The 17,710-nt window shown below is 45.1% G+C and overlaps 2 protein-coding genes across 2 annotated transcripts; both read right to left on the reverse strand.

Annotated features, from left to right (window-relative positions):
* Nucleotides 1-8,749: 8,749 nt before the first annotated feature.
* Nucleotides 8,750-9,349, reverse strand: LOC120906747. Its single transcript, XM_040318660.1, has one exon. It carries the CDS (start codon nucleotides 9,318-9,320, stop codon nucleotides 8,766-8,768), a length of 555 nt encoding a protein of 184 aa, XP_040174594.1. The 5' UTR covers nucleotides 9,321-9,349; the 3' UTR covers nucleotides 8,750-8,765.
* Nucleotides 9,350-9,362: 13 nt separating this feature from the next.
* LOC120905738 lies at nucleotides 9,363-12,413 on the reverse strand. The gene is made up of 2 exons (XM_040316776.1): nucleotides 12,191-12,413; nucleotides 9,363-11,614 (listed from the first exon to the last, which is right to left on the reverse strand). The coding sequence occupies exons 1-2, from the start codon at nucleotides 12,411-12,413 to the stop codon at nucleotides 9,363-9,365; spliced, it is 2,475 nt and encodes an 824-aa protein (XP_040172710.1).
* Nucleotides 12,414-17,710: the final 5,297 nt, after the last annotated feature.

The raw sequence follows: 17,710 nt of genomic DNA on the forward strand, positions 1-17,710 counted from the left end.
CGCGCAAACACGCGTCACGCGTTATTCGCGACATACACTGTTATTTATAAACTACTCGATCGAGCCGAACACTCGAAATTGAACGAAGAATGTTCGTGTTTCGTTAAGCACGATATGAAGTGACAGGGCTGTGCCTGAACACTTCGTCAATATTCGGTAAAGGGAATTTATCATCTTGCAATACACTGTTTACTTTGCGATAATCGATCACAAGCCTCCATTTCTTTTTATCAGCATTAGCCTTTTTGGGAACCAATAAAATTGGACTGTTCCATTCTGACTGTGTGGCTTCATTGTTCTATTTCTTAACATTTAACGAATTTGGTTATCAACTTCTTCTTTTTGTGCATACGGTAACCTGTATGGTTTTGAATATATAGGCATAGTATTATTTTTTATTTTTAACGACACTTCATAAACTTTAGTGGTACTTAGTTTATCATTTTGAAAACAGAATATGTCATTATATTTGAGACAAATCTTGGCAATAACTTCTCTTTCATCTTCGTGTAGTTGTGATAAATCAAGTTCCTTTAACATTTGATTAGCATGATCAATATTATGTTGCGGAGTTTTAATTTCTAAGATGTTGAAATCTGAAGCGGGTGTAATAGTCGGTTATAGTTTGGTTATTGTTACTGACTTATTTTGAAAATTTGCTATGCGTATTGGTAATTTACCATTTTGTGGATTCGCTATTGTGTTTGCTATGTACACATTTGGTTGAATTGTTTCATTAAGCACTACACAAGTATCAGTGTATGTAGTATCGATAAAGGTAACAAATTCTGTTCTGGGTGGGATTATAAAACATGTTTGTTTATGGTTGACATCACAAGTCAATCTCATATTATCAAAATTTATATTTGTTTTATGTTTTCTCAAAAAGTTTGCTCCTATTAATCCTACAATGTGGCATGGAAGTGTATCTACGACATGGAATATGATTGGAAAATTTTGCGTGTTAGCATAAATGCTTGTTTCAATGCACTTTAAAGATTTAGTAGCTCCGTTGATACCGTGGATATTTAGTGTATAAGTTTTATCTATGACGGCTTGCTTGGGAACATAGTTTGAATTTAATACGCAACATGTAGCTCCGGTATCAATCACTAGATTGCGATAAATTCCGAATAAACAAAACTTGGCCTTAACGCCCGTATCAAATTGTAATTTAACGAAATAAATTAATTATTTCATCATGCTCTTTACTCGAGTTTGGAACTGTATCGTGACAATCTTCCAAATCGTTAGCATTTCCCAAATGCACTCTATTGTTGTTATTACTTCGCTCAGTTGATGTTGCGTTTGGCATTCGCTGTTGAAAGTGATGTTCGAATAATTTCTGCTCCTTAATCCACGTTGATTGTTATTTGTAATATTTCGTGGCTGGTTTTCATAACCATGATTACAATAATACTGCTGGTAGGGCCTCTATATGACGGGTTATACGATTGCCTAGGGTAGTATGTGTAGGGCTTGCGCGATACAATTTAACTTTATTGTACGTGACAATTGCGATGAGTGAAAACACGTGATCTGTATTAGTTGGCGATCGAAAGATAAGAAAACGACGATCGGCGCATCCGATCGCTCCCCAACAGTCAAAAGCCGAAGATTTTATATTGACCTTTCACTTTTTCTATCTGTCTCTCGCTCTAATTTGAGCGATTTTCCCCTGATGAGTGTCCCCGAGCCTCCTCGTGTGGTTGTTGTTGTTGGAAGTTGAAGCCGAAACCCCCTCGTGCGCTGCTAAAATCAACGAAGAACGAAATCGAGTGGCTCAAGCGAAAGAACGAAAAAATGATGAACGAGTGTGCTGTGAGAATAACACACACGCACGCACAAGGCGACACTCGAAATCTGGTGCGATACCGGCTTTCAGTGGAGCAAGTACATACATGCACACATTTGACCACACCAACGCTCTGTTCTAGTGCAGGTAGTTTTCTGCAGTCCACGGTGATACAACACACAGCCACGCACTTGGCGATACACGCTGTGTCGTTCGGTGCGGCGGACGTTCAGAATTCTGTGGTGCAAATACACACATGCATACACTTGGCGACACACGCTCTGCTGTGCGCAGTGGCGGATTTAACGGTGCGCGGACTGAGCGGCCGCGGGGGGCCCCGTCAATGTAGGGGCCCCGTGTATGGTAATTCCTGCATATAGAAGAGTGTGTACAGTAGTCTCAGCGAGATCTTCTGTGCTAGATAGGGGCCCCATGGATGAAGGGACTCATAAACTATAGGGACCCAGTACAGGGATTCTGAGCACCCCCCCCCCCCCAGCATTATGGGTGCAGCATTATGCACCCCCCCCCCCCGCTCGACACCAACCGTGGGGCCTCCACTGCTTTTAACGCTTAGGGCCCCCAACACCCTAAATCCGCCACTGGCTGTGCGGTGAGATTTGTGTTCTGTGTCCAGTGGTGAAAATATACACTCACACGTACTTGGCTGCACACGCAGTACGGCGCGGTTGGCTTGGCAGAAGCGCATACACACATTCACGCAGTAGGCTTTACTTACAGTCCAGTGAGGTTGGTGCTTGTGTGGTGTTTCAGCGCTTGGTAGTCAGCGGATAAACCCCGTAAAAAATGGAGTTTTGTTTAATTTGAGGTAAGTAAAAGTGATTAAAATTTTCAACCAACATCCCCCTTCTAATAAATATCATTTTTCTTCCATTTCATGTGTGTTTCACGGCGAACGAAGACAACAAAACCTGTGGCTGTGTCGTAGTGTTCGAAATGGTGGTCCGTACAGTGTAGCGAAAGGAACTAGGCGCAACAGCAAGGAAGAGCTGAAAGTGTTGTAACGATTTTGTGATTTTATTCACTGTGCGAGTGTGGAAAGTGTGTGTTGAATTAATGTGCGTTAATGTGAAATTAAGTTCAGTGTTCGTAGTGCATGTGTTTTTGATTTTTGTGAAACATGTTAGATTAATGTTATTAAATTTAATAAATAGAATTGTTGTGATATGATTCTGTGCACTGTCTCATTTTGGAAAGAAATCCTGGCAAAAAAGGGGGAGGGGGCTATTAAAACGAAGGTTCGTGCAGACCGTGCAGAGATCGTGCAGAGAGAAACCCCCGTTCGGGTTTTGCTTCGGCTTCGGGTTTGCTTCGGCTTCGGGACCCGACGAATCACTTGAATAATTTCGCCAATTCAAGTTCTTATTGCGTGCGAACAGACGGCGTCCACGGGCCTGCCCACGCTCGAATGCAGAGCCGATGGATTCTATCTTCACCATTAACATGAGAGAGACGGAGCTTATACCACGAACGTACCCGAAAGGACATCTAAAGGCAAGGACAAGGCAAAAGAGACACAGAAAAAATTCCTCACGGTTACACATGTCATCTATACGCGTTGTCTAAGCGTCTCGCTCGGTATCACAGCGGCATACGGCAGGTAAGCAGTACAAATGCTGCTACCTGATACGCACACATGTTTATCGAACACAACTATTCGGTTCGACTCGGTAAACTTCACGAGGATGCCGGAACAAAAAGGCGCAGACTTTTTCATGATTTTGTATGACTTCGGCTGTTTTGGACAACGCGTGTAGGCGCTCGCATTCAAGCGCGTATTCAAAGGATCTCTGAGTGCTGGTGACCGGTGGGTCGCAAGCTCGAGGAGCACGATCGGCGCATCCGATCGCTCCTATTCGTGTCCTATCCTTCGTGTCCTATCCTTCTTATCCTATACTTCGTGTCCTATACTATCCTATTACATCGTGTCCTATACTATCCTTTTACATCGCTACCTACCTATACTAACTTAATCTTACCACAGTGTGACGCTCGAAAGTGGTGAATTCGGAAACGCCGCCAGGAGCGCAACACCACCAGTGGTGCCGAACACCACACGATCCCCCTCCAGTGACGTAGTTACGCTTTTATATCTGCCGCAAGGATAATGTATTTAGAAGGTTGATTTTTACCGCTTTTGCTGGGCGACATTGTGGGGGACATCTGTCACTCTCTGCATACAAATTTCATTACCCCGCACCAGCCCTCCCCGATTTTTATACCGGAGCCCCCGGCAGAGATGTGTCAAGTCGAGAAATGTCATTTTGCTCTGAACAAATTCACCTTGTCATTTATAACACCTTGATCTGCCGTCAAACGCTTACTGCGGACTAGGCGGTCTTATTCTTAGCGAAAACGAACATGTCTTTTCGTTACGGGGGACCTTTCCAGCGGCTTGGTTACCTTAGTATGAGCTTCACACTCAAAAGCGGGTTTGAGCCGATCAATAGAAATTGATTCATTCCTATCCTTCATTTGAATGACAAAAAAATGTCTGAATCTTCAAACAACGGTACATGGACCGTTATATAAAGCTTGAAGTCCTGTTTTGACCTTATCAACCGTGACAAATACTTGTCTACAATTTTCTAGGGCTTTAGGTATGTAGTTGTTCGTATTATTGTTATCTTGAGGGCTCGATGGCTTTACGGATTTGAATGCTTTCTTTAAATCAATGATTAAGTCAGGTGTATCATCATCGATTTTGTCGCTAGATGGTACAAAAACTTCTGCAGGTAATCGGAGACTTTGACCGTAGACCATTTCTGCTGGGCAACCTCTGATTTCATCTTTATAAGAAAGACGAATGCCGAGAAGAATTAATGATAACCGAACTGTCCATTGTGGTGAGTCCCCACTAGCTTTTAAGGCTTCCTTTAGCCGACGGTGGAAACGTTCCACCATACGTTGGCTTGTGGATGATAGGCAGTGGTTGCAATATGGTGTGTGCCCAATAGTTTGGTCAACTCCTCGAATAATCTTGAAGTGAATTGTCTTTCTCTATCTGTTGTAATTCTTAACGGACAACCAAACCTAGACACATACAGTTCCACGAAAGTTTTGGCAACAGTAGCCGCTGAGATGCTGAGATGATAGTTAGAGGATAACACTCTGGTCATATCGTGAAACGATCTATTACTGTTAATAAATACAATTTGTCCTCAGATGGAGGTAATAGTCAAACAATGTCCATATGAATATGGTCAAACCTTCGCTTTGGAAGTGACAAACCTCAAAATACAATTTTGTGTTGTTTAGCAAAAGCTTATCAAGTTTATAAGCAGAGTTTTTTTTTATCCTCCAATAATGTTTTAAATTGTTCATCAGTACAGTGACATTCAGAGAAAATTTTGTAATCCAAGTTACTAATTGAATCCGTTTCTGCCACACGCGAGAGAGTATCTGCAACTATGTTACTGTCTCCTTTGATGTATCGAATGTCGCTTGAGAACTGAGAAATGAAATCTAAATGACGATTTTGTCGAGGTGATTTCTCGGTTTTTGACGTCAGCGCTGTGGTGAGCGGTTTATGGTCAGTATATATAATAAATGACCTGCCTTTTAAAAAATGTCTAAAATGAGTGATGCTCAGCACGATTGCCAATAATTCTCTATCGAACGTAGAGTATCTTTGTTCGGTTGGGGTGATTACTCTAGAGAAGAATGCTAGTGGTTGGCAACTTCCTTCAAAATGTTGTTCCAGTACCGCTCCCACGGCGAAATTAGATGCGTCCGTGGTTAAAGAACAAACTGCATCGGACCTTGGGTGTGACAGTATCGTAGCTTTTGCTAGGTCTGACTTGACCTGAAGGGCCGCTTTGTCGCACTCCTCCGACCAGTCGAATGTCTTTAATTTCTGCTTGGTGTGCTGTGCTATCAACTTGTACAAGGGTCTCAACGTATTTGAAACGCTCGGTAAGAAACGGTGATAATAGTTGACCATTCCCACAAATCGCTGTAGTTGTTTAACCGATTTTGGCGTTGGGAATGTTTTTAGCTGAAATTGTGTGGCTTAAGAAATTAATGGTAGATACACCTAGCACACACTTGGATGGTTTAATTTTTAAATCGTATTCTGCCAACCGATTGAACACTATGCGCAAGTGCTCAAGGTGCGTTTCCTTCGTCGGACTGGCAATTAGAATATCGTCAATGTAGACGAATACGAAACTGAGGTCATTCAATAGACTGTTCATGAACCTCTGGAATGTTTGACCGGCATTTTTGACCGGCATGGAATGTTTGACCGGCATGGAATGTTTAACCGGCAAACCAAAAGGCATTCGTAAAAACTCGAACATGCCGAAAGGGGTAGTAATGGCCGTCTTATGTATGTCCTCTTCTGCTACTGGGATCATATGATATGCTCGTACTATGTCAAGCTTTGAAAAAAAAATTGCAACCTTGCAGTTGCATGGTAAAGTCCTGGATGTGAGGGATCGGATACCGATCTGGTGTCGTAATGGCATTAAGCCTTCGATAATCCCCACATGGTCTCCATTCGTTGTCACCCTTCGGCACCATATGCAAAGGCGATGACCCTGGTGATGATGATGGGCGGCAAATTCCTAAGTCTACCATTTGTTGAAATTCCACATGGGCGATTTTTCGCTTTTGCGGGTCAAGGCGACGTGGCTACGCAAAAGGCAAAGGGCCTTTGGTTTCAATATAATGAAACACATTATGACATGGCTTTCTGTAGTCCGGTGGTTCTACCAAAGATGAAAACTGGTGTAGAACTCGTCCGAAGTCTCCTGCTTCAAGTATAAAATGTTTAGGTGAAGAAGTATCCACAAGTGCCAACGATCCTATGATCGCTATATTAGTGGTCGAATCAATTAGCCTACGTCCTTTGATATCCACTAGTATTCCGGTTTTGTATAAAAAATCAGCTCCTATTATAGGACGATTTACGGATGCTATGATGAAAATGTGGGTAAAAACTCTTTTGAAACCTAAACTTACTTGAATCAGCTTCGTGCCATACGTCTCTATGGTACTTCCGTTGGCTGCTTGCAAAACTAAGTCTGTAGGTTTATAAGCTTTACCAGCTAAATGAAATAGAATGACGGATACATCAGCCCCTGTGTCCACTAAAAAGGTAAATGATGTCATCATATCATTTACGAACAAACGAGGAGAAGTTCTGTATGCTCTAGGGAGATCCGGCAACTCCCGTGAGCTTCTTAGTTTTTTTCTTCCTCTGAGTGTTTGACTCGTGTTGTGGAAAAATTACAGGGCTTAACACACTTGGTTGCTCCGTTACCGTATATGTAATGATACCAACAAAATGGTTTCCTTTCACGAGATGGACTTTGGAAATTTCTCCGTTCTCTAGAGAAGCTGCGTCTATGATCACGATGTTGTCGTTGGGAAAGATTTGACATCTTCTTGATCATGTCGCGTAGTTCGCTTATTTCACACCGGATTTCATCAGACGCTGAATCGCATGTAACTCTAGCACGAGTATTCACTTCGGATAGTCCACTAGATTGTGTGCATTCCCACAGCCTGTCTGCTCTCCGCAATTGCTCAGCGTGATCTTTTGTATCAACTGCAACTAAGGCTACCTCAATCGATTTAGGCAGTCTTGACTTCCACAATTTCCTCACAAGAGTTACGGAAAGATCGGTAGAATCCCCAGCTATCTGTAGCATGTGTCGATAGAAATCTGATGGAGTTCTATCTCCTATCTCAACATGATATAACAATTTTGACAATCGTGTTTCCTCACTACTTGTCAATCATTTTAAAATTTATCCCTTTAGGTGAGAGTATGGTTTTACCGGGTCAGGACTTTTCACATTGTCCAGCACCTTAGCTAATACTTCCTTGGACAGTGCAGCGATCAAATATGTGTATTGCGTGCGCTCCCGTGAAGTTTTTGAAAGCTCAATTTTCGCTTCTGCTTGAGCGAACCAAACTTCTGGAACGTCCTCCCAAAAAGTTGGTAACTTCGTAGATATATCCTCTACCCCCAGGGGTTATCGCCCGGCGCCGACACCTTTGTCGTTCCTGCCGAACTTGAACTCTCCTCACCCTTTCCTTCGGCACTAGCTTTCAAAGGCATCACTCTGTGGTTTACAAAACCAATACAAAGAAATCTAACCTGTTTTCTAATTCACTACACGTACTTAAATTTTTGAACGTATCAAGGATAAAAATGACCTATAATACTTGTTGGGGACTGCGCTGCCCCAACGTGGGAAAGGCAGAAAACAGTGGAGGGTTGTAAGGCCTCCACCTCGCGGAGAACAACCGGTGAAAAAAGAGCTGAAGCCCACTAGCTTCAGCCTGGAGGAAGACCGATTTTCTTTCTGCCTAACACGAGGAATTGATACACTCGGAGTACCAAAACAGGACTGGTTGTGTTTATTTGCACGTCTGTCTGTTTCGCAAGTTCTAAACCAACAACACTCTCTTTGCGCTGGCTCGCGCCTTTAACCGATCGCGCATGCGAGAGAATCGTAACAAATTCATATGTGTGGGTGTGAGAGAATAAATTCGATCGCGCACGAGAATAATGCAAAAACGTTAACGCTAAGAATTCTAGAACATCTCTCTTTCTTGTGCTGCGTGTTTCACATGCGCTGCAACTGGTTCACTGTCAGAGCGAATCGTTTGGGCGCGAACATGCACCCCCGGGATGAGAAGAATCCTCTGAAGCACTGCAATCAGGTTCAGGGCAGTTGTCTTCGATCGGCAAGATGGAAATTCGGGATACGGCTCGTCGATAAATCGCTCCGGCGATTTTAACGTCCACAGCTCGTACGAGGTTGTCTGGTCCCGGGTAGATGTTCACGATTTTGCCAAGCTTCCAGGTCTGCGAAGGCAAATCTCTTTCCTCAACTAACACGATCATTCCAGGGCGAATGTTTGGAAGTGTCTGTTGATTCTTGCTGCGCGGTTGCAGGCTCTGAAGATAGTCTTTTCTCCACTGCTTCCAAAACTACTCCCTCAGTTGTTGCAAGTATTGCCACCGAGACAGTCTATTCATCGGAGTACTGTCGTAGGTTGGCTCGGGGGTAGCAATCAGAGGACGACCAACAAGAAAATGGCCGGACGTGATGACTTCTGGATCTGAGGGATCAGCGGAGATCGCAAACAGCGGTCGCGAATTTAGGATAGCTTCCACTTGAGTCAGGACCGTTGCAAACTCCTCGAATGTCAGTTTAGCGTCCTTGAGCGTTCGTTTTAGATGGTACTTAGTGCTCTTGACGGCTGCCTCCCAAAGACCTCCAAAATTTGGCGCTTTGGGTGGGATGAAATGCCACACGATCTCCCTTGGCTGACAATATTTCTCGATGTCGTCGACGGTCGTTCGGTTTTGAAATAGTTGGTACAGCTCATGTAGTTCCGAACTAGCCCCCTTGAAATTACATCCATTGTCCGAAAAGATTTCCTTGCTCAAGCCGCGTCGACTAGTAAATCGATGAAATGCAGCAAGGAAAGTCTCGCTCGACATGTCCGAGACTAACTCCAAGTGTACCGCCTTCGTTGCCATGCAGACAAAGACAGCAATGTAAGCCTTCACAAGGCGAGGTTTTTATCGGCCCTCCTTGACCCATACCGGACCAGCGTAGTCTATTCCTGTTTTCTCGAACGGATGGGCTTGAGTCACTCGACATGACGGCAGGATGCCCATCAACTGGCTGGAACTTCGAGGCTTCGATCGGAAACAACGGACACAGGATCTGGTGATCTTACGGACTGATGATCGTCCATCTAGCAGCCAAAACTTCAATCGAAGCGCCGCTAGGAGACCGGAGGGACCCGCATGCATGAGCTCTTGGTGAAACGTCAGGATGATGAGATCGGTGATGGGATGCTTGGGTAGCAAGATTTGATGTTTACTGGACAGTGGTAGATTGGAATTCTGGAGTCTTCCTCCGACTCGCAGAATCTCGTCGATGATGAACGGATGCAGAGCTTGAATCCGCTTACACGGCTCATTAGCCTTTACTCGGTGGAGTTCGTTAGAAAGAGCCTCATGTTGGATGACCTTTACAATGACGTTTAAAGCGCTTCGAAGTTCGGTGATGGTACAATGTTGGCAGGTTACACGCTTTGAAACGTCTCTTTGTCGACAATTCAGGATGAAGCGTTGAACTAGAGCAATCACTCGTTGCAGTTTTCGAAAAGAACTAAACTTCAAGAACACGGGTAATTTGTCTTGTTTGATAACCAGCGCTGAAACGACGGGTGACGCTCTCAATTCTGGAACGATTTCGTCAGGAAGATCTTCCGGAATCTCTACGTCGTAATCGGCTCTCTGAAGGAACGTCGGACCCATCCACCAGAGAGTGGTTGTCTTCAAGGTTTCTGGCAGAAGACCTCGAGACACGATGTCAGCTGGATTTTCCTTCGTTGAAATGTACTTCCATTGTAGGTCCAGCGGTTCGGTAAGGTTGCAAATTTTTTCACTTCGATTTCGCACAAATACTTGCAGGTTTGCAAGTGGTTTCTTCAGCCAAGCAAGGACAATCTGGCTGTCAGTCCAGAGTATGATGTTGCGGAGGTAAAGATCGATGGACCCAGCAACCTTGGAGATCAGCCTTGCGAGAAGATAGGCTCCTAGCAATTCCATGCGCGGAATGGTTACTGGTTTCACTGGTGCAACCTTCGATTTGCTGTAAAGCAAACGAAGACTTGCAGTTCCATCAGGAAAGATGCAGCGAAGATACAACGCTGCTCCGTAGGCTCTTTTGGATGCATCAGAAAAACCGTGCACTTCAACAGCAATGTGGTTAGGAAGCACCACACACCTCGGTATTCTGATGCCATTCACGTTCTTCAGGGATGTACGAAACTGCAGCCACTCTTGCAGCAGTTCTCCTTCTAGGTTGGTGTCCCATGGAGGTCCAGCCAACCAAATCTTCTGCAAAATAAGCTTCGCAATGATAATGACCGGCGAGAGCAAGCCAATCGGGTCAAATAGTTTGCTTATCTCGGAAAGAACGGATCGCTTGGTTGGTGGATTGGAATGTTGCATGAACTGGTCAACGACAAATGCAAATTCGTCCTGATGTGGATTCCATGTCAATCCGAGTGTCTTCAAGACACCTTCAGTTTCGTCGCCGAGAGTTACCAGTTCCTCACGGTCAGCTTCGGGGACGTGTTTCAGGAGCTCTGGAGAGTTCGAACTCCACTTGTGAACTGGGAACCCAGCGGAATTGAGTAACCCTAGGAGCTGGGTTTGACACTCAATTGCTTCAGCTACAGTGCTGGCTCCGGATAGGATGTCGTCAACGTAACAGTCGTCTCGGATGATGTTGACTGCCTTCGGATACGATGACGCTTCGTCGATGCTCAACTGCAGTAAGCACCGAGTCGCAAGGAAAGGAGCGCACGATGTTCCATAAGTGACGGTTGTCAACTCTAAGACGCGAAGAGGAAGTGCTGGATCAGCACGCCAGAAGATGCGTTGAAAACACGAGTGGTCGGAGATGACCTTGATCTGCCGATACATCTTCGATATATCAGCTGTGAACACAACAAAGTGTTTCCGGAAACGGACGAGGATGACAAAGATGTCGTTCTGCACAGTTGAACCCACCATTAGGGCTTGGTTGAGAGCTACATCGGATGTTGTAGCCTTGGCGGTTGCGTCAAAGACCACTCGCAGCTTCGTACTGGAGCTCGATGGACGTAGGACAGCATGGTGAGGTAGGTAGTAGCGAGCCTTGTTCGGTTCGTCGGATTCCTCCTTGACTTCATGGCAATGACCAAGAGCTTCGTAGTCATCGATGAACTTGGAGTACTGGAGCTTCAGGGAATGATCTTTCTTCATTCGCCGTTCTAAAGAGAGGAAACGACGCAAAGCAAGCTCTCGATTGTTAGTTAGTACAGGTGGATACTCACGAAATGGTAGGGCGACAATGTATCTTCCATCATTGTCACGTCGGTGGGTAGCAAGAAAAATCTTTTCGCATTCTTCATGCTCGGTCGTTTCATCTTTATCTCCGATGTCTTCAACTTCCCAAAATGTATGCATGGTCTCGGAAAGCGTAGTGGTGGTAGCGATGAAGCTCTGCTGATTGGTCGACTCGTCCTCGACGTCTCCAGCAACGACTCATCCGAGATGAGTCTCTTGCAGGTCAGGCAAATCTTCTCGTAGGTGCATTCTGTTTGACTTGAGAAGACGCATGAAATGTGACACACCCAGTAACATGTCGATTTGACCAGGTGTATGAAATTCAGGATCGGCAAGAAAGATATCGGGCGGTAATGGCCATTTCGACACGTTCAGCTGGCTTGTGGGGATGATTCCTGTGACCTTGGGAATCACGAGGCACTCAGCGGTTGTTGAGAAGGTTGAATATCGAGATTCGATGTTCACGACGACTTTTTCCCGGGCACACGTCTTTACTGTACCGACTCCAGTAATCGGCACAAGTGTGGGGATACGCGGGGTGAGGAGGCGATCGGCCACCTTTAGCTGCGTTTGAGTCACCTTCGACGGGTCTTCTTTGGCTTCCTCTAGCATGTTGTTGATGAGAGTGACTCTGCGCTTGATTTGGCCACGCTGGTGAATCAGCACCTTAGCGTTGGTAGCTTCATCCTGGGATCTCTTCGGAGTGTGATCCTGGCCACCCATCTTGGTACGTATGCCTGTCGATGAAGCTATTTTACACTTTTACCCGGAAAGCGTTGTCAAAGCCACGCTCACGCTTGTTCACACTTGCACCGAACACGGTATTCAAATTCACGGAAAAGTTCAAGGAATCACTTGAGTTTTTAGCGTTGTTTAAGCCACGCTTACGCTTGTTTCTGCCGACGGCGGGCTTACGAAATTCAACAGAATTTGGATTCAAAGCATATAGGTAGCGTTGTTCTAGCCACGCTAACGCTTACACACACTCACAAAGTATGAAACAACAGAATGCGCAAGAGTCTGGGATCATACGCAAAATACGAGGAACTCGCACCTTTGTGGAAATGTCTCGACCACACACGAACGAAACACTACTGCGCGCACTTCTTGCGCGCGAGTCTACACACACATACACGAGACAAAGGCAACGCGCCAGACAGAGGAATTGTTATCGCGCTCGGACGCACGACTTCGCTACACGCGCTTCTTCTCGCGCACACACACAAACGTACACGAGACAAAAGCCACGCGCCAGACGGAGAAATAATTCTCGCGCTCGGATGCACGGAATTCAGGCACATGCACTGCTTGGATGAAGCTGTCTTGCGCACACACACATGCAAAAACAACGGAATGCGCACTTATCGCGATCAGACACACGACGCGCTTTAGAAAAATGTTTTGCGAACAAATTTCACACGAATTTGGATGCGCGTATTTTGCTTTGCGCTCGCACACACAAACAAAACTACACGCACCTTGGAAAGAAATGTTTCGCGCACCGGATTTCACACGAAACACGGCTATGCGTACTTCTTTTCGCGTTCGCACACACGAAAAAAAAAGCCGCGTTTGCTTAGAACGGAAATGTTTCGCGCATACACTCTCACACGAAATACGGATAGGCGTACTTCTCTTCGCGTTCGCACACACGAAGAAAGCCGCGTTTGCTTAGAACGGAAATGTTTCGCGCATACACTCTCACACGAAACACTAGGACGCGTCCCTCAGGTAGGGACCGTTTTAAGCACACAGACACCCGAAGCACGGGCACGTCTTGAGGTAATTGCTTTGCGTTTGAACGCACAAGCACGAATTCGCGAACTTTTCCTCGCGCGTGCGAAGCTCAAGTCTCGCGCGCTTGAGAATAACTTGTTTTGTGCATGGACACACACACACACACTTGGCACCTGCACTTTCGAAGGAATTGCTTCTGAACTGAAGCTTTGTCACTTCATGAAACAGTGGCACGGTTTTTTCGGGAATGTTCCGCACTGACCACGAAACACTTAACGCGTTCCTCTCGTGGGGATTGCTCCGCGCACACACACACGCGAAACACGGACACGCTTTGGGTTCGACCGACGGTCGATTGTACCGATTTGCGCGATCGGTGGTTCCACCTTGCTGGTCGCCTGGTTGACCAGAATCGACAAGATGGTCGCTTCCACTGGTCTCCCTGTTTTCCAGTGGAACGCCTTGACACCGGGGAATGTAAGCCGGTATCACAATGATGCGGTTCGATTGGACCAAAATGTTGGGGACTGCGCTGCCCCAACGTGGGAAAGGCAAAAAACAGTGGAGGGTTGTAAGGCCTCCACCTCGCGGAGAACAACCGGTGAAAAAAGAGCTGAAGCACACTAGCTTCAGCCTGGAGGAAGACCGATTTTCTTTCTGCCTAACACGAGGAATTGATACACTCGGAGTACCAAAACAGGACTGGTTGTGTTTATTTTTCTTTGCACGTCTGTCTGCTTCGCAAGTTCTAAACCAACAACAACGCTCTCCGCGTTGGCTCGCGCTTTTAACCGTTCGCGCATGGGAGAGAATCGTAAGAATTCAAATGTGTGGGTGTGAGTGAATTAATTCGATCGCGCACGAGAATAATGCATATACGTTAACGTCAAGATTTCTAGAACTTCTCTTTCTTTCTTCTGCTGCGCGTTTCACACGCGCTGCAACTGGTTCACTGTCGGAGCGAACCGTTTGGGCGCGAACAATACTGATCGCAAAATTCAGTTAAATAAATACAAGTTTTTTACAAAATGCAAGGAAAAAATCAAAACGCATAATATTCCAGTATAATTTGTAATGAAGAAAATGTGAAAAAATACTGCGCTAAATGTATGCGATAAAAATGCACTAACGAAATTGCACGTAAGAAATTGCACGTATTTTCTCGTAAAACTCGTAAAACAACGTTGCACTTAATTAAATATTTACTTATAAACGCACCGAAAAAGAAAAAAAAAAAACACGCGTCGTATAAAACGCATAAAAATACACTGAGTTTCTGGCACAAGTATCACCGAATGAAAAATAATAATAATAATAATAATAATAATAAGGAACGGGCTCACCGGTTGTCGATCGATGAAAACTGGATACAAGGCCGCTTTCAACACCGCGTGGCTCCGAAAACGCGATGGCGCTACTACTTCCAAAACGCGATGGCGCTACTGCTTCCAAAATGCGATGGCGCTACTGCTTCCAACACCGCGTGGCTCCGAAAACGCGATGGCGCTACTGCTTCCAACACCGCGTGGCTCCAAAAACGCGATGGCGTTACTGCTTCCAAAACCGCGTGGCTCCAAATACACGATGGCACTACTGATTCCACGGTGGTGTTTCTGGTCACAAACAGCGACAGTGATGCTCCTTACGGGAAATCGGGTGGCTTCCACTCTACCCCTAGGTCGTGTGGTTTCCGTGCTTACACGGACACGTTGTCGAACTTGTAGCTCTTGCAGATGAAAAACACGATGACAATGGGCTCTCCGTGATCACAATATCAAACGTGATATATGTGATCGTTCTGCTTATCTCGTGACCACAACGCACGGTGGTGGCACTTTGTATCTACTGATGTCAAATGCTGTACGGCTCCGCGAACGATGATGCTGGCCGAAAACCCCAGGGTACTCCTTCAACACAGCGATGACGTGGGCCCGAGAAAAAAAAGTACTCTTACGGGACGTCGTGGCTCCGAAAACGGAGGGGCTTCAGCAGGCCAATCACGGTGAATAGTAGTCGATCGACCGAATAATCGTGGTTGTGTAATATTATCCTACTGGATACGGCGAAACCACAAATCGCGTCGATGATAGATTTCTCCTTCACTCCAAAATGCGCTTCAAGCACACGGGATAGCGATGTACCGGGATAATGGATTACGTCGGCGGCAAATACTTAGCCGATGACGGCGACGGAGAATGTTCTCCTGGGCGATTGATCACGTCAGCAATTTTTCACGTTCGGCGATTTTTATCACATCGGGGTCACCAATGTAGGGCTTGTGCGATACAATTTAACTTTATTTTACGTGACAATTGCGATGAGTGAAAACACGTGATCTGTATTGGTTGGCGGTCGAAAGATAAGAGAACGACGATCGGCGCATCCGATCGCTCGCAAGCTCGAGGAGCACGATCGGCGCATCCGATCGCTCCTATTCGTGTCCTATCCTTCGTGTCCTATCCTTCGTATCCTATACTTCGTGTCCTATACTATCCTATTACATCGCTACCTACCTATACTAACTTAATCTTACCACAGTGTGACGCTCGAAAGTGGTGAATTCGGAAACGCGGCGGCTCCTGGCGAGGAGCGCAACACCACCAGTGGTGCCGAACACCACAGTATGAATTTTGGGGGCGTCTCGTATAGCGTTGCGATGCACGCGGGGTTTGATACCAAAGAGTCGTTGATCGCTCTGCAATCGGTTCACATTCTAAAGCATCTGATATGGCTTTGCAAAGTGTAAGTGGATTGCGTGCTTGCAAGAAAAATCTTGTGTTAGCTTCATTCAAACCTTGGGAAAAGGCGCGTACTATAATTGGATTGACAATGCTATGAGCGGCAAATTCCGTAGAAAAAGTTCCTACAGCTACATGAGCTGCGGATAATTTAGCTGAATTTTTTTCTAACTCTTTCCCGAATTCGGAAGTAGTTTTTGAGCCTTGTTTCAGCACGGTTAATTCTTTTTCTACAGCTAGTGGCGTTAAATGCACGCTGAATCGTGTACGAAGAAGACTGAAAGCTTCTTTTACATTGCATGTTGTGTTTATGACTCCATGAGCACTTTTTTATGCATAATCTAAAAGTAGTTCAACAGTTTCAATATATGGATTTAATAGTGTATTGGTACCATCGAAAGGTTTTACCACCCAAGCGCCACAGATTAAGCTTAAACGACTGGAAAATTGAATATCCATAGAAAAAAATGAAAGCTCCACAGCTTCATTGGTTTGATCAATAGGTGGCGTTTTATAACACATCATTATACTGCTATCCTTTTCTTGCAATGTGTTCCGACAAGTTTCATCTTATCATGACCTATATAGCCTTCTAACTTCCTGAGCAAAAATCTATATGAATCTATCTATATATCTATCTATACGTCGTGTGGTCAGATTCGTGAGCATCAACACCAACGACCATTACTCAAATCTCACTTGCTTCAGTGCTGGTGGTTTCCGTTGGAGTTTAGTATTTAAACAATCGTATCGCCGTTCTAGTTTTAGCGATGCATAACTTCAATGCGAAACCATACAACAGTACAGAGGAAATGAGAAAGCTCTCCTCGAAGCGATGAATCTCAACTGGTTGGGGTATCCCACCAACAGAGAGCGCCACCAGCTTTTTCGCTATTTTTAGAATGCATGAGTCGTTTGCCGTCTGCTAAACGAAGTCTTTCTATATTCCGTTTAAGTAGAGAACTTGAGTCGTTTAGAAGCCGTTAAGTGGTCGTTTAGTGGATTTTTGGCACTTAGGCAGTTTTAGAGCTGAACTAATATCCAACTTGGCTGTCATTGTGAAAGGTTCACTGCAGGTACTTTTGTAATGGTTTCGTTTATAATGGTTTTATTTGCAGAAATAATAGTAATTTTATTTGTATTGGTTTTAATCGCAGGGATACTATTAGTTTTATTTCTAGTAGTTGCAGGGGTACTAGTAGCTGCCCAAGGGCCAAAAATCCACTAAACGACCACTAAACGGCTTCTAAACGACTCAAGTTCTCTACCTAAACGGAATATAGAAAGACTTCGTTTAGCAGACGGCAAACGACTCATGCATTCTAAAAATAGCAAAAAATCTGGTGGCGCTCTCTGTTGGTGGGATACCCCAACCAGTTGAGATTCATCGCTTCGAGGAAAGCTTTCTCATTTCCTCTGTACTGTTGTATGGTTTCGCATTGAAGTTATGCATCGCTAGAACTAGAACGGCGATAAGATTGTTTAAATACTAAACTCCAACGGAAACCACCAGCACTGAAGCAAGTGAGATTTGAGTAATGGTCG

This window comes from Anopheles arabiensis, chromosome X, assembly GCF_016920715.1.
Source record: "Anopheles arabiensis isolate DONGOLA chromosome X, AaraD3, whole genome shotgun sequence".
Taxonomy (NCBI): Eukaryota; Metazoa; Arthropoda; class Insecta; order Diptera; family Culicidae; genus Anopheles; species Anopheles arabiensis.

What these genes read in the sequence shown, in the direction of transcription:
- LOC120905738 (XM_040316776.1), bottom strand. Translation starts at nt 12,413, where the DNA reads ATGGGTGGCCAGGATCACACTCCGAAGAGATCCCAGGATGAAGCTACC. An exon ending in TGTGCCGATTACTGGAGTCG is followed by an intron (nt 11,615 to 12,190) that starts GTACAGTAAAGA and finishes TCCTCTCTTTAG; the next exon opens with AACGGCGAATGAAGAAAGAT.
- LOC120906747 (XM_040318660.1), bottom strand. Translation starts at nt 9,320, where the DNA reads ATGGCAACGAAGGCGGTACACTTGGAGTTAGTCTCGGACATGTCGAGC.